The sequence below is a fragment of the Ambystoma mexicanum genome, chromosome 12, assembly GCF_040938575.1.
Source record: "Ambystoma mexicanum isolate Mex_15411 chromosome 12, UKY_AmexF1_1, whole genome shotgun sequence".
NCBI lineage: Eukaryota > Metazoa > Chordata > Amphibia > Caudata > Ambystomatidae > Ambystoma > Ambystoma mexicanum.
This window is the reverse complement of record NC_090936.1, coordinates 1,234,570,373-1,234,586,229: the sequence shown is the minus strand read 5'-3', so window position 1 is coordinate 1,234,586,229 and position 15,857 is coordinate 1,234,570,373. Positions and strand designations below refer to the sequence as shown.

Genomic DNA, 15,857 nt, shown 5'->3' with positions numbered 1-15,857 from the left:
TAACATAGGTGACAGTGGGAAGCCCAGCCTGGTACCCCTCTGAATGTCCCACAGTTCTGACACCATCCTTCTAGTTTTGACTCTAGCTACTGGTGCTTGATACAATATTTTAACCCATCTGATGATGTCCCCAACCCAAATTGTTTCAGGACCTCCAGCAACCGCTCCCAATATATGGAATCGAAAGCTTTAGTAGTGTCTAGAGAGACCACTGCATATGTTTCACTCAGGTCTCTAGTTTGTGCTACTATGTGTTGTAGGCGTCATAGGTTCACTGCCGTATTCCAGCCTGGTATGAACCCATTTTGGTCCTCATGTACTAATGTGCCTATCACCTTTGAGAGTCTTTGGGCTAGTATAGTGGTTAGTATTTTTATGTCACAGTTGAGGCTAGCTAATGGTCTGTACGAACCACATTCTTCTCTTGGTTTCCCAGGTTTGGGGATGGGCACTATTAACGTCTCCCTCATGCTTTTGGGCAGTGTCCCTTTTTCGTAGGATTCTCTAAAGACTTCCAGGAGGATGGGGGCCAGTGTCGTGTCGTATGCTTTATAAAACTTGGGGGGCAAACCGTCGCTACCCGGGGTCTTACCCGCTGACAATGATTTAATTGCCTCAGTTACGTCTTCTATAGACAAGTCCTTGTTTAGAGGGTTCCATGTAATAATGTCGCCACAAAAATATCGCCGAAAAATGGTCGTTTTTTGTGGCGACATTATTGCATGGAACATGCGGGGGACACCCCCGCAACTCCCAATTTTTTTTTAAATTTATTTATTTTGTAATTATTTTTTTTTTTGCCCCTGTCGCCATATATATGGTCACCCAAATAATATCGCCACGACATTTTCCCGGCAATATTATTTACGGCGACCATATATGTGGCAATATTATTACCTGATACCGTTTAGAGTGGCTTTCTTTGCTTCGTTTAGTGTTGGGAGGCCTATTTCTTCCAGGGTGTCTAAGATTTCCCTTTGTGGTATCGTTGCTGTGTGGCTGTATAGCTGGGAGTAAAATTTACTGAATGCCTCATTTATTTGTGACTGTTTCGTAAATCTCGCCCGTGTGGGCTTTTATTTCAGTGATCGGGTGTTTCGGGTGTTCTTTTTTGCATAGCCACGATAAGAGATTGCCTGGTGTGTCGCCTTCTGCGTGTGCACTAGTGGTTCTGGTTATATAATCTAACTTGGCTAACCTTGCCCACGTCTCCCGACAGTCATTCCTGACTGTGACAAGTTCATCTTTTGCTGCTCTCGTTTTCGGCTCAGAAGTTTCAAGTTGGGAGATTCTCTCTGCCCAGGCGTCAAGTTTCTTCCGTAGTGTTTTCCTTATTCCCCCTGCACTGGCGATAACCTCCCCCCTAGTAACTACTTTTAGCGCTTCCCATATTGTATCCTATCCTTTAACTGAGCCTATATTGTTGTCTGGGTATTCCTGTAATTTCTCTAGGAGGTTTTCCTTGAAGGTCTCGTCTGTAAGGGCTTCTGTCGGCATGCGCCACGTTGGCGTGGGTGGCCTAGGTCCTCGTGCCCTCCACTCTATAAGGAGCGGGGAGTGATCCGATATGGATCTTCCCAGGTAGGATATTGATTCCATTTGGGGTAGGTGCTGTCTGTCTACGAGCAAGTAATCAATCCTAGTATAGAGCGTGTGGGGAGATGAGAAATAGAGTATGCCCTGTCCTTCGGATGACGTTCTCTCCATACCTCAGCTAAGTCCAGGTTTTCAACTACTTTGTTCAGTGGGGAATGGCCATGAGCAGTTGGGAGTGTTAGGGGTTTGGATCTATCTAATGTGTGGTCACGTGTGCAATTAAAATGGCCCCCCCATATGAAGAGGCCCCCGCAGTAATTAATCAATTTGGCACTTATCTTGGATAGGTATGCTGGGATGCTGTTGTTGGGGAGTTATTCTTGCTGTTCAATGCTGCCTCTTAGTATCAGATATCTACCTTCCTTATCCACTTCTTTCGATTGCAGTTTGAAGGGCACTGTGCTATTGATCCAGGTGTAGACTCCACGTGCGTATTTGGAGTAGGGAGCCCCAAATCCTTGTCCTCCCCACCAATCTGTCAAAGTGGTAATTCCTTCAGCTGTTAAGTGCGTTTCTTGGAACAAGGCTATGGAGACGCGTTTTCTGTGCAGGTAAGACTTAATTCGGTTCCGTCGCATGTAGGAGCCCATCCCTCTGACATTCCATGTCATCACCCTTACATTAGCCTCTATCATCGTATTGCGCTTTCTTGACCAGCTCCCCAGTCGTCCATTGTTTCTGCTTATTTGTTGATGAACTCAAACTGCACCCAGAAGTCGTGCCTCGCGGGCGGGGCTCGGGTGCCACTGCCTTCTCTTGCCCATTCCAAGCCATCCTTGGCGGGTTGTGACGCGGTGGCAACGGGCCTGCATCAGTCTTTTCATGGGGTCGTGTCATTCTGCACAGGTAAGGCAGCACGGTGTGCCCCCGTCTTTAATGGCTCAAGTTCCGGTAGGGGTGATTGCTTATCGTAGGTATAACATCCCTGAGGGGTTTCTTTATGTCAGTGTTGTGATCCTGCCGTCGGCTCCTCACCATCAGCCAAGTTGTTGTGTTTGAGCCACATGTTTGCCCCTGCTGGGGTCTCCAGAAAAATAGCTCGCCCTTTATATATGACCTTGAGCCTAGAGGGGTAGAGTAGCATATATTTTAGATCTAGCTGTCGCAATCTGGCCTAGATTGGGACGAATGAATTTCTCGCCTTCTGGACAATCGGGGTGTAGTCCGGATATATTGCGATTTTTGCGTTGCCCCAGTTTATTGCACCCTCCTCGCGTGAGTACCGTAGTACGACCTCCCTATCCTGGAAGTTCAGGATCCTAGCTATAATCGGGAGATGATATGAGCCGGGTGGCGGCTTTTTCTGGCGTGCTCTGTGTGCCCTTTCAACAGCAAACCCTTGGGAGAGTCTGCCGACGCCCACTTCCTGTTGTAGTAGGGTCTCTACGAAGTTCGTAGGGTTGCGTCCCTCCAATCCAACAAGTAGGTGAATGTTGTTGCGCCTGGATCTTCCCTCTGAGTCTTCAGCCCTTTCTTCAAGTATTCTGTTGCGTTTTCCGAGCTCCTCTACTTTGGTGCGGACCTCTTTAAGCAGAGCAGCCATCTCTTGTTGTTCCGATTCTGTGGTTGTCACACGTTCTGCAAGGTTGCGCATGCCTTGACGCATTAGTTGTACGTCCATCTTCACCTCCTCTATCTTGGTGTTGATGAATGTGCGGAGTCCCGATATAGCTTCCAGTATTTGCTCTTCTTTAGTATGTCCATCCGAGGCATCGTGGGCTGGTTCAGTCAACTTGACTTCTTGTCTCTGTTCCTTTCGGTGAGCAGCTGCGAGGGATTCCATGATGTTAGTTTTGCCCTTTCCTTTGGGGGGCAGGGGGACATGGCTTGTACTGTGTGCCGGGTTTGAAAGGGGTCACCAGTCTGCACCGGTACATCTGCGGTTTAGGCCAGCGTGTATGTGTGCTTCTGTGATTGTAACTCAGAGTACGTCTGGTTTGAGCCTTTCTTGCTTTCGTGGATTATAGCAGGGTCCTCGTGTCGGCAGTGTCTTCCAGGAGGCAACTTGTCCAGGCATACTTTTATCGTTGCGTGGTGCACTGGCCAATGTTTGTTCCGGTGGTCAGTGGCGTGTGCAATTCATAGGGTTATGCACATGTGCATTGGTGACCCTCAGATGGTCCTTCAGCTTCTATCCTAGTTAGCATTCCGAGTGGGTTTGCCAAGTGTTCCTTTATAATTGGCGAGGACTGTGTGATCCACTGCCACTGGTATAGTCCGCGGCGCACTGGTAGTGGGCGGCTCGGGTGTGTCTCAGGCCAGTTAATGCTGGTTTCTTCAAATTCAAAGCCTGTTAGTTGCCAAATCCCCCTGGTTTCCAAGGTTACAGCGTTGTGCAATTTTGCTCCCTCGCCTCATAGTAGGAATTGCGCTCAGGGTCACTGATCCTCATTTTTATTGTTGCATGTCCCGTTGCAGCTCCGCTGGTATATGCTGCTTTTTGTTTGTTGTGCTGGGGGGTCTGTTCAGGAGTATCGTGTCCCCTGTGGGGATTTCTCCTGCTGTTTCCCCCTCGCTGCGCGCTTCCTCCTCGCTAGGTATTTTGCGGGTGGAGGAGTGGGAGATAAAGCTTGGGGTTGGTTCGATCTCTGTCTGTTCTTGGAGAGCCTCAGCCTGTTGACAGGGAGCCGTACGCGTGTGTGCTCCCAAGGCTTGCCCCTCGTCTTCCCCCGCTCACCTTGCTTTGGCGCCTGCTCGGCCCCTGAGTGGATGGCTCGTTCCCGATCACAGCGCAGTCTGCTCTTCGGTCCGTTTGGTCTCTGGATACCATCTGGGTGGCCGCTACTGGCTGTCTCCGTGGAGGCATCTCTGCTGAATTCAGCCATGCGCTGTCTCTGCTGCTTCCATGCGGCTCCCCTGGTCCTTCTCCATCTGCCTCGGTCCTTGAAGCTGCAGCTCGCCCTCGGCAATGCAGACTTCCCCTTGATCGCAGCTTCGTTGTGGTGGCGGGTGTCTCCGCTACTCCGCCCAGCTTCCAGATGATGTGCGTGGCCCACACTTCACTGGAGATCGTGGACCTCGGCGCCGTCCGCCATTTTTGATGGTCCAAGGGGGGCAACTTCTGAAGCTCCTCAGGGGGGATTAGGGGCAGCGATTCCACCCGTTCTTGACAGTGGATGTGCAAGATCGGTTCCCCCACAGGAACATTTCTTCGCTTTCTTTCTGGTGCAAGTACACCGCAGTTACCAAGGATCTATGAAGGATCAGGACGGGAGCACAGTCTCGGCACGTCCTCAAATTGCGCGTTCAGGCCACGCCCCATATACCTGTGCCTTGGTAGCTAATAGTCATTATTTGTTTTGTACGCAACACAAACCCAATTTAAATGGCTGTATGAATATTAGGCAGTGTTACTTTCAAATGTCTAAATGAATAAAGGGGGGGTTGAACCTGTAACTTGCAGGTCTCTATGCAGAACGTAGCACACATTTACATTTCTGAGCTGAAATCTATACATATTATAGAACTGCTTTGTGGTTTGCAAAGAGTTCCATCAGACAAATATGCAAAAGCTTGCTCATTCATGACACGCACTGTTTGACCATCCCGGTAAAGCACTTTTTTATCTGCTAGAATATAATACTCTTGAAAGGATGGACTGGAAAGTTGCACGTTGCACGTAATGTTTTGCCACGAGATACTGTGGAAAATAGTACTCTGAACCCATGGTTTTATCGTAAAGAATTTTGAAACATGGGAACATTTAGAAAACATTTATTTATTCAATTATCTTTTGTGAAAAGTGTGCAGATGTTTTCTAGAAAATGCACCACCAAACACTGGACTCATCTGAGCTTCCCAAACCAGGTGGAGCTTTTCACCAGGAGGTCACTTTTGTAAGAGTTGGAATAAGTCTAGATTCCGCCCTTCTGCCGCCCTCCAGTATTCAAGGGCATTCTGACTCGTACTTACTCCAAAGAAGCTCACTGTCTCCAGAGCCCTGGTCCTCTCTAGGCTGGACTATTGCAACAGCATCTTTCTAAATCTGCCTGTCTCTACTCTTCGACCTTTACAACTTATCCAGAACAGGACTGAGACTTTTCCATGGCCTCAAGCACAGGGATCCTATCTCTCCATCTCTGAAATCTCTCCACTGGCTCCCTGTGGCGGAAAGGATCAAGTTTAAGACCCTCTGCATTGTCCACAAGGCTTTCTGGGGCCTGGGACCGCACTACCTTCAACTTTCTCTTCCAAAATATCTTCCTTCTCGAGCCCTCCGCTCATCCACCTCCAACTCTCAGGGTCAGACGCTTCTCCAAGCAGAGAGTGGGGGGTAGATCTCTTTCCTTGGCTGGGGCCTCCCTCTGGAACAGCCTCCCTGCCTCTCTCAAACTTCGCATTCGCTTTTGCTCTTCCTCTCCTTTGCTGATGTCCTTGACTGCTACGGCAACAGGTCACGTGGTCACCCTCTGAAACCGAGGCCCGGCTCCTGCATGTGCAGTTGCCCTTGTACTGCCTCCGGGCTCCTCCAGCACAAGGGTCTGTATCTTCAACCGTACAATCTATTGTCCATCTGCACTTATGAGCCACCCTCCAGCAGCTCTTACTGAGTTACCTGCCCTTCTCCCCTCACCCCATGACACTTCTCCCCTTCCTCCTTGTTAGGGAGAATTCTCTGTAAAGGCTAATTTCCCAAACCTAGTGAGTCCCCCAGCAACTTTGCTGGATTTTTGGGGTTTATTTTTTTCTCCTGCTAAGAGAGAGTCTCTTTTTCTCCCACTCTTAGACATGATTTGAGGTGTTCCTTTGACTTTGTATGTGTTCTATGGGCTATGGGGTCCTTTACCCCATAGGGCTTCATGTGTTTTTGATGTGTTTTTGATATGTGGGTTACACTGCACCCTCCGTGCTGTAACCCAGGGGTGTCGTAGCGACCCCCAAACAGACTCCATACCCTGGGACTGACTACTGTCTCCCAGGGCATGTAAAGTCACCATTGGCTTTACTAGTCTCAAATTGTGAACATAACCAGTACAAACCATCATATTGTGGACGTACTGGTCGGAGCAATTCGATTGCGCCGGGGTCTGTTGTTCGAGGGGGGCACTGTCCAGTCCCCCCCGACCGAGTTTTGGCTGGCGGCAGTGGATACCACTTTTTATATTCGACCGCAAATATATTCCTATGGGATTTTCCCATTGTTCGAGGCTAACACTTTTAAAAATAGCCTCGAACATACCGCCGGTCTATTAAATTAATATAAATTCACCGGTTGGTATTTTTTGCCGAAACTTGGTTCCAAAATGGCGTTTGTGTTCGCTTCTGTGACTCCAACCCAAGTCGAGCCCTTTGTTTCACTTTTTGGCGGGCTTCTCCACAGAAGCCCCCAAAAGTGGTGCCACTCTGTCTGGGTACCACAGGGGGTGTGGGAGGGGGTTTAGGCACCCTGGACTGAGTTGCCTCGCCAACTCAAGTCGCACTCTTGTGTGATTGGCCCAAGTGGTGAGCCGCCGGCTCACCACTTAGCATGTTTGAGTGACAGCTAGGCTGAATGAATGGGGGTTTTCTACATAAAAGCAGGGCTTTGGGGACTGGAACTTCAGAAGTCGCCACAGGACCTAAAGAATCCGAGTAGGGAGAAGCCGAGCCGACCTGCAATGATGACACCACCGGTGGAGCCCTGCTGAACCGTCTCACTGCTTTACCCGACGACAGAGGAGATCTCCAGTCCGGAGAGTCTTCTTCCTTTGACTGGTGGGGATAACCAGTTTGCCTGTCTTTTCGCCTTCCTCGACCATCTTGTGGCCGCCTTGCCTGTGCCAAGCACCCCGGCAACCGGAATACCACGGTTTACCACTACCGCGAAGAAAAGGGTAGTACCTTGTAACCGGAAAACTCCGCGGCTGGTTTCTTCCCTGGCAGTGCAACAACCTTCACCTTTCCTCCACGTCGAGACCTCTTTCTCTGGACGAAACACCGACTTGCACCCGCTGCCAGGAACAACTGCCCCCGCTGGAGCGTTCTTCCCATTTCAGGTACTGTGTCCCGCCTGGCTTCTCTTGCGACAGATCGTTCGGGGTGACATTAAATCCCCGACTTTCTAACCTGGGGCCTGTTAACTAACTTTTCCTGACTCAATCTTTTGTGAACTATCTACAAAGACTCTTTGGGCATAACCCCACTGTGTGATCCTGGACACATTTTGCTTGCTCTCTCCAAGAGTGGGCCTGGCATTTGAACTCCCTTGCTCTCCAGTAGACTTTGCCTAACCTGCCTCACTGTGGTTCTTGGAAAAGTATTAAAATTGTGTGCTTTCATAACTTTGCCTTTTCCCTCCCTTTTTCTATAACTTATTAGAGTGCCATCTTATGTTAAGTGCTCACCTCTGTCTGAAAATAAGTGGTGTTTCTCATTAAGACTACATTTCTTAATCTTCCTTTTCACAACTCATGCCAGACTTTCCACACAGCGCAAAACATATGTCAATCTCTGAAAGTATTGAGTATTCCAACACTATGGATCTAAATACTCGACAGAGTGCAGGTTAAAGTACATTCATGTGAGTGCATTGCAATGAGGTGCGATGAGTGAGGAGGTTGGTGCAGAAGGAGGAGTAAGAAGGAGAAGTAAGAATGTCCTAAAATGGAGACTCTACATTTCAGGAATTCCTGACTTCCGAGTCATCCTCCTCGCTCATCGGCTTTCAGTCCTATTTCTAACCAGTAAAAATGAGTGACATTTTATGAATATGCATGAAAACCGATGACGACTGAGGAGGTGTGAGAAGGAGAAACAAGGATGTCCCGAAATGGTCACTGGAATCCGGTCTGAAAATTACTGCTACGTCTCCCTATTTGTCCCACCTCCACACTGTCCATAGGAGGCCATAGCCTCTCTGGCCACCACTCCCAAGTGCCATCTCTGGGATGCATGGACGCGGGCTCCACACACCCCTTTCTCATATGTCCTGGCAGACAGAGTGCTGCTGTTATGCTATGGGGTGCCATAACGTGCCGCACCGATGAACCTGAAGCAAAAGGAGGCAGGGTTTGGATTATGGAGAAAGAGGAAAATACGAGCTGGCTCTGTTGGTGAAAGTACCCTGGCACCCTGTGAGTCTGTTCTGTGCCCCGGGAGGAGCCTTGGGGTGCGCTGCCGGGGCTGATGTTTAAGCGGGCTGGAGAGGTGCAGCTTTCTGATATCCGTTGGGAGGGTGGGTAAGTGACTTAGTTATGTGTATTGTGAGTTGGAATGCAGAACTGCAGCGTACTAGAGCCGGGAGCATCCATCCAGCGTGGCCCTCCAGATATCCTGCTAGTGCTGCTCCTCAGGTAGGGTAGGGTCATTGTGAGAAGACCTGGACCACCCTGGAATGGGAGGGTGCTCCTAGCCGAGGACAGCTTGCTGAATCTGTTCCTAAATGCCACTGGAGAAAGACAGGGGGCAGGCAGTAGTGGGTACCAAGTCAACACTAGTGAAACTGCTCCAGGAGGAAACCCAAATAGAAACACCTAGGAGCAGAATTGCACTGGGGCACCTGGGAGCAAAATCACAGGAGGAAAAGACAGCGGAGCAAATAGAAGCAAATAACAGTGGGTAGAATCATAGCGTGAAACCTAGAAGCAGACCTGAAATGAAACACTGGACGTGGAATGCTCGGCAGGACAGCCACTGCACCATGGGAGGGCAATGCCCCTGTCTCAGCACCTTTCCTCATGCTGCACATCGCCTAATCCAGCGAAGGCTTACTGCAGGCCTTCCTTTCACAAATCTTGGAAAGCTTAGGACTGAAAGGATGCAAGAACCCAAACAAGATTCTAAGAGTCCAGCTTTCAGCCACGTGTCCAGTTTAGGTGTGCCTAAACTCACTTCAGTTAGTGTGAGGGATAGGCCGCCCTTCCTTTCTCAGCTTGGCAGGGTGTCAAGCCGCGTGCCTTTCCATGATTTCTACTTTTCATTCCTGAGTCGAGATTCTTCCCAGAACCCTTTCAAGGAGCAGGTTCCCCTATTTCCAAGTCTCTCAATCTGCCCTAATGAATAACCTAGAACTGTGCTTCAGTAAACTACTTCAGGTTCTGAGAGTACGAATGTGTACTTGAGTGTGGCAGTGAGTTTTAAGTTGCTCAGAAAGTCTTATTCAGCAGAGACGTGGCTGACTCTGTAAAAAGCAGCAGACACCTCTGCTTTCTTGAGGCCGGTCATGCAGCAGGCATACTACCCCTTACTCCATCACACTCTCTCCTTCCTTCAAGACTTCCACGTGCCAAAATGGCCACCACCTGCTTGACTGCCCCTAGCCGTGCTCCTCCTTTGCCTTCATTCTGTAAGTATAGATATCCTGTTCTTCTCTGCCTTAAACAAAAACCAGCTTTTTCCTCAGTCTCATCCTAAATATTTCTTTTCCCCAAAAGCTACCCACAGGCTATAGGCTCTCAACAGCTTGCCACAGGCTCCAGGATCTCAAGAGCTCCCCAGACCAGGAGCTGCTAGCTACGGGGGAGGGAGGAGACTATACCAGCCCAGGAGCTGCTAGCTACAGGGGAGGGAGGAGATTAGGCCAGCCCAGGAGCTGCTAGCTACGTGGTAGGGAGGAGACAACGCCAGCCTAGGAGCTGTTAGCTACGGGGGAGGGAGGAGACTATGCCAGCCCAGGAGCTGCTAGCTATGAGGGAGGGAGGGAGGAAGGAGACTATGCCAGCCCAGGAGCTGCTAGCTATGAGGGAGGGAGGAAGGAAGGAGACTATACCAGCCCAGGAGCTGTTCGATAAGGAGGAAGGAGGAGACTATGCCATCCCAGGAGCTGCGAGCTATGAGGGAAGGGGGAAGAAACTATGACAGTCGGGGAGCTGCTTGCTATGGGGGACATAGGAAACTGTACCAGCCCAGGAGCTGCTGGCTACGGTGGAGGGAGGCGAATATGCTATCCCATGGGCTGCTAGCTACGGGGGAGGGAGGAGACCAGGCCATCCCAGGAGCTGCTAGCTATGAGGGAGGGAGGAAGGAAGGAGACTATGCCATCCCAGGAGCTGCTAGATAAGGGGGAAGAGAGGAGACTATACCAGCCCAGGAGCTGTTCGATAAGGAGGAGGGAGGAGACTATGCTATCCCATGAGCTGCTAGCTACGGGGGAGGGAGCAGACCATGCCAGCCCAGGAGCTGCTAAGGGGGGGGGGGCTATGCAGGCCCAGAAGCTTCTAGCTACGGGGGAGGGAGGAGACTATGCCAGCCCAGGAGCTGCTAGCTACACAGGAGGGTGGAGACCACGCCAGCCCAGGGGTTTCTAGCTACGGGGGAGGGAAGAGACCATGCCAGCCCAGGAGCTGCTGGCTACGAGGGACCGGGGAGGCTATGCCAGCCTAGGAGCTGCTAGCTATGGGGGAAGGAGGAGAATATGCCAGCCCAGGAGCTGGTAGATATGAGGGCGGGAGGAGACTATGCCAGCCCAGGAGCTGCTAGCTAAGGGGGAGGCAGGAGGGGATGAGGAGACTATGCCGGCCCAGGAGCTGCTAGCTAAGGGGAAGGGAGGAGACTAGGCCAGCCCAGGAGCTTCTAGCTACGGGCTACGGGGGAGGGAGAACATGCAAGCCCAGGAGCTGCTAGCTATGGGGGAGAGAGGAGACTATACCAGCCCAGGAGCTGCTAGCTACGGAGGAGGGAAGAAACTATGACAGTCCAGGTGCTGCTTGCTATGGGGGGGGGTGGGACAGAGGAGACAGTACCAGCCCAAGAGCTGCTAGCTACGGTGGAGGGAGGAGACTATGCTATCCCAGGAGCTGCTAGCTACGTGGGAGGGAGGAGACTATGCCAGCCTAGGAGCTGCTAGCTATGGTGGAGGGAGGAGACTATACCAGCCCCGGAGCTTCTAACTAAGGAGGAGGGAGGAGACTATGCCAGTCTAGGAGCTGCTAGCTACTGGGGACGAAGGAAACTATGCCTGGATTAGACTGAAAGTTGCAGCAAAATGGTCACGTAACTTCTGCCAAAATAGATTTTGGATGCACATTACACAGAACACGACGTGAGGTTGCAGGGCTCTAACAGGGTTTACCAGAACTTTTCCATGCCTATGCAGCCATTTGCTAGGACACCCCTCAAGGGATGCCTATGGTCAAAGCTATCAAAAGATTGCCAGGACTTTGCCTAGCCCAGCTGGACCCTATGAGGGAGATGGAAGAGAAAGGGTCAGGCACTTTCAAGGTGGCAATCCAGATTTCAGCTGGGGAGTGGAGCAAAATGATTGGAGGGCGTCACCATGCCTCGTCACCTGAAGCAGATAGTTATGAGAGAGCTGTAGTTATCTTGGCTATTAAGGCCAGTGAGATACTGCAGCTCCACTTTGGATAGGGAATGTGGAGCAGTGCAGAGTGAGGTGGCCCAAACAGTGATAGTGTTTGGTGGTTACTGTTGATTACTGCAGATGTGACGTGGCCTTCAATGGTCTGCCAAGGATGTGGACTTCAGGGTCTCACTATCGACTTACACATGTAAGAGTGTGTTGCACAGTCACATGGCCCAGATGCTCTGGAGGAACCTGTGACAATGGTTGTTGCTGCTGACTGTCGCAGCAGCAAAATGTTCGTCTTCTAGGGAATTTCTCGTCTGCGAGTCTCCAAGCAGAACCCATAGAGCATTGGTATTCAAACCTTTTTATGCCAAGCCCCCCCCCCCTTGAGTAAAAATGTTGCTCCTGAGCCCCCCCTTGAGGAAAGACATTGCTGCTGCCCCCCCCAAATGCCCATTTCTCCTTACATATTCTATTAAAAGCAATCACCGTACTCCCTTTTGAGAGAGCCTTGCACCCCCCCCTGCACTCACTTTGGCCCCCTAAGGGGTGGCCGCCCCACAGATTAAAGACCACTCCTAAAGAGGATAGCACATGATGTCGAGCAACACCGCCCAGAAACTGCATGTTAGGGACGACTGACCTAAAAGTGGTTAAGCACACCCACTGGGCTCTTGTGACCTGCATGCATCATCAGGACAAACAACTCACCTCTTCCCCTACCCCCACTAACCCTTCCCAACCCCTTTTCTTACAGGATCCAGAAATTATTTCTGTCAATTCTGTCCCAGTCCTGCGCCCAGTTATGTTCCATGGAACCATTAACACGCTGCCAACTTGGTTCCTGAATAACACTTAGTAACTTCATATTTGTGTTCCTCATCTTTTTTTACTTGTGATGAAGACCCCATAGTCACCATCATTGATGGGGTATAACGGCAGATGGCCATGCCCATCAACCAAGCAGTTCTGTCATTTCCATTTCTTAACGGGCCAGAAAAGTGGACTTTTGGCTGAAAATGTTGCCCAGTGGATTCAGTCGAACATCACTGTGGCATCATCAGAGGCTAACCCAAGATCGCAATATAGTCGACCATGCAGTGACCCCACTTCCACCTCATGCAGACGCATCTTTCATGCATGACGATCCATGTGTATGTGTTACCTCCGTTTATCATTGAAGAAATTAGGTTTGTCGGCCTGAACGATGACAACATCGAAGAGATCCCTCCAGTCTTTCCCAACAATGAAATTCATGCCTTTGTCCCTGTAGAAGAAAGTCAGAATTTGGTGAGATTGCACTATATTGTAAGACATTCAATAACACTGGTCACTATCTGTGCACAATTCTCATCTTTACATTAATCTTACAGAGGATTTCCAACTCTAAATGAGTCAAATGAATGCATATAAATGTGTACAAATCTCCCCTGATGTGAAGCCATCTTATAATATGCCTGAACAAAGGTCAGTTTCCTGTCTGCTCAAAAGCAAGCATTGTAAAGCCAATAGGGTTTAGGGTTTTTTTTTTATTTTATTTTTTTATTTAAATTCATTTTGTTACAAACTTTTTAAAAGTAAAAAAGCATATTTGCAAAAATACAAGTACAAAAGTATAAAACTGAAGAACAAACCTCAAGAAGAAAAAAGAAGAGAAGTGAAAGTGAAAAAATACATATTAACAATATCCCAATGCTTTTTAACAAGCTTTTCTTCATCTAGCACTCTAGTAGTCTTTAGTCCATTAACATCTTGATCAATTGGTCCAGGTAGAACGTCAGAGCAAATGTTAGTTTATTGCTAGTTCCTTCTGACATCACTTAGAGACATTCTTTTTGCAATTCCTGCCCAAGGTGTTTTGTTCTCAGAGATTTAAGTTGTGCACAAAAAAGGACCTAGGGCCTTATTACGAGTCTGCCGGTCCGGAATGCGGCGATTCCGTGACGACGGTGATACAGTTTCCTCGTCTGCAAGGTTGCAGAATGAGCGGCCGATTACGGCATGTCGGTCGCGCGCTCCACACCAACGCGGAAACAGTGTCACCGTCGCCACGTAAACACCCACGGAAATGGATATACCGCCTCAAAAAGCAGTGCAAAAACGGAAACACCGGAAGCGGAAATACTATAACCGCGAAAACCGCAAAGAGAGGCGGCCATTACATAAACCACAATCCACTGCCATCCAGAGTCAGCACAGGCCAGATCACCACTCTGAGAAGCCAAAAAGAACAACCAGCATGGCATCCAGGATCCCTGCACAAAGACAGCGGAAACAGCACTTCAGCGAGGCAGCGCTCGCAGTTCTTGTGGACCACATTGTGCAGCGTGTTGAAATGCTCTTCAGCGCTGACCAGCGCAGTGCAACCCAGCAACATTTAAAGGAGGTGTGGCTGGAGCTGCACGCAAGTGCACAGCAGTCGGTGTCACAACACGCAGCGTGAAGGACTGCCACAAGAGGTGGGACGACCTCAGACTCGGGGTGCGTAACCTCATTTATGCACACCGCCAGCATATCAGTGGCACAGGTGGAGGGCCTGCATCACCACTAAAACTGCAGACATGGGAAGAGCGCTGCAGCAGTGTACTCCACCTTGAGGCAATACATGGTATTGGCGATGCAGAGGCAGGAGTGAGCCCACCTGCAGATGCTGGTAGATGCAGATTACAAAGCCATGAGTGCATTTTGAGCCCAGGAGTGACCCAAAGGACCCACTCATAACCCCCCCTGGCCCTCCCCAGTCAGGGCAGGAGTGACCCAAAGACCCACTCATAACCCCCCCCCCCCCCGTCAGAGCAGGAGTGACCCAAAGGACCTACTCATAACCCTCCCCCCCGTCAGGGCAGAAGTGACCCGAATGACCCACTCATAACCCTCCCCCCCGTTAGGGCAGGTATGACCCAAAGGACTCACTCATAACCCTCCCCCGTCGTTAGGGCAGGAGTGACCCAAAGGACCCACTCATAACCCCCCCCTTGCCAGTCAGGGCAGGAGTGACCCAAAGCACCCACTCATAACCACCCCCTGCCCCCCAGTCAGGGCAGGAGTGACCCAAAGGACCCACTCATTAGCCAGATGAGAAGCAACACCCCCACAATACAAGGCCCTTGGACATGCTCACAGTGCGTGACTGGGTACAAGCAGAGACACATACACCCGAGTGCATCAACAGTCATATGCGTGTAAATGCAAGTGCTCACTGATCGTCCTGTTTGATGCATGTGATGGACCCATCAAGTACCAGCACACAACTAACAGCATGCCCTCTGTGTCCCCACAGCCATTTCAAGTGACAGCGACAAGGCCCAACAGGCGAGGCAACGTGCGCCTGCACGTGGACAACGCAGCACCCCTGCCCAGGAGGACGACGCAAGCTGCTCTGGAAGTCAGCCACCAGCTGCATCTGGCATGGATGCAACAGCCAACGCCACCATCCCCATGCTGCCTGCTGCCACACAAGTGCCACACTCACCCATCATGGCCACATATCCCATCCCTGAGACCATCTGCACTGCGGAGGAGGCTGCATGCAGTGATAACAGTGCCCCAGCCTTGCAGGCTGAAGTAGGGCCACAGGGGGAGGGGGCCAACTTGGATGACCCATCATCCCTCCACGACCTCCAGTTCAGCCCCCCCCCCCACTGCATAGTCCCATGAGGTCGCCAACCCCCCCCATGGCTGAGCTGAATGCCCGCATGCAGCGGATGGAGGATCAGCAGGCCACCCTTACGCAGCTTGTTGAAAGGCAGCTGGAGGAGTCCAGGCTGCAGCGGGAGGAGGCCATGCTGCAGCGGGAGAGTTAATCCACATCTGTGAGTCGGATCTCCAAGGCCATTGGACGATTTGCCACCACCATTGTGACCTTGGCACGCCATGTCTGGGAGGGCAACAATAACACATCCACCATAGCAGAGTCCATGTTGCTTGCCCAGCAGGCGTATCTAGGACATATGCCAACACTGACACCAACAGTGCCGTCCACCAGCACCACCCCATCTAGCTCCACCACTGCCAGCCCACGGAGGCGCTCAAGTCATCT

The 15,857-nt window shown here is 50.6% G+C and overlaps 1 protein-coding gene across 3 annotated transcripts in view; it reads right to left on the bottom strand.

Moving 5' to 3' along the window:
* Nucleotides 1-15,857, bottom strand: part of NT5DC3 (5'-nucleotidase domain containing 3) — a 1,183,405-nt gene that overhangs the window by 506,308 nt on the left and 661,240 nt on the right. For all 3 annotated transcript variants that reach the window (XM_069629921.1, XM_069629920.1, XM_069629922.1), the window contains exon 9: nucleotides 12,984-13,085. In XM_069629921.1, coding sequence (XP_069486022.1) covers nucleotides 12,984-13,085 — 102 coding nt within the window. The remainder of the gene's footprint in view (nucleotides 1-12,983; nucleotides 13,086-15,857) is intronic.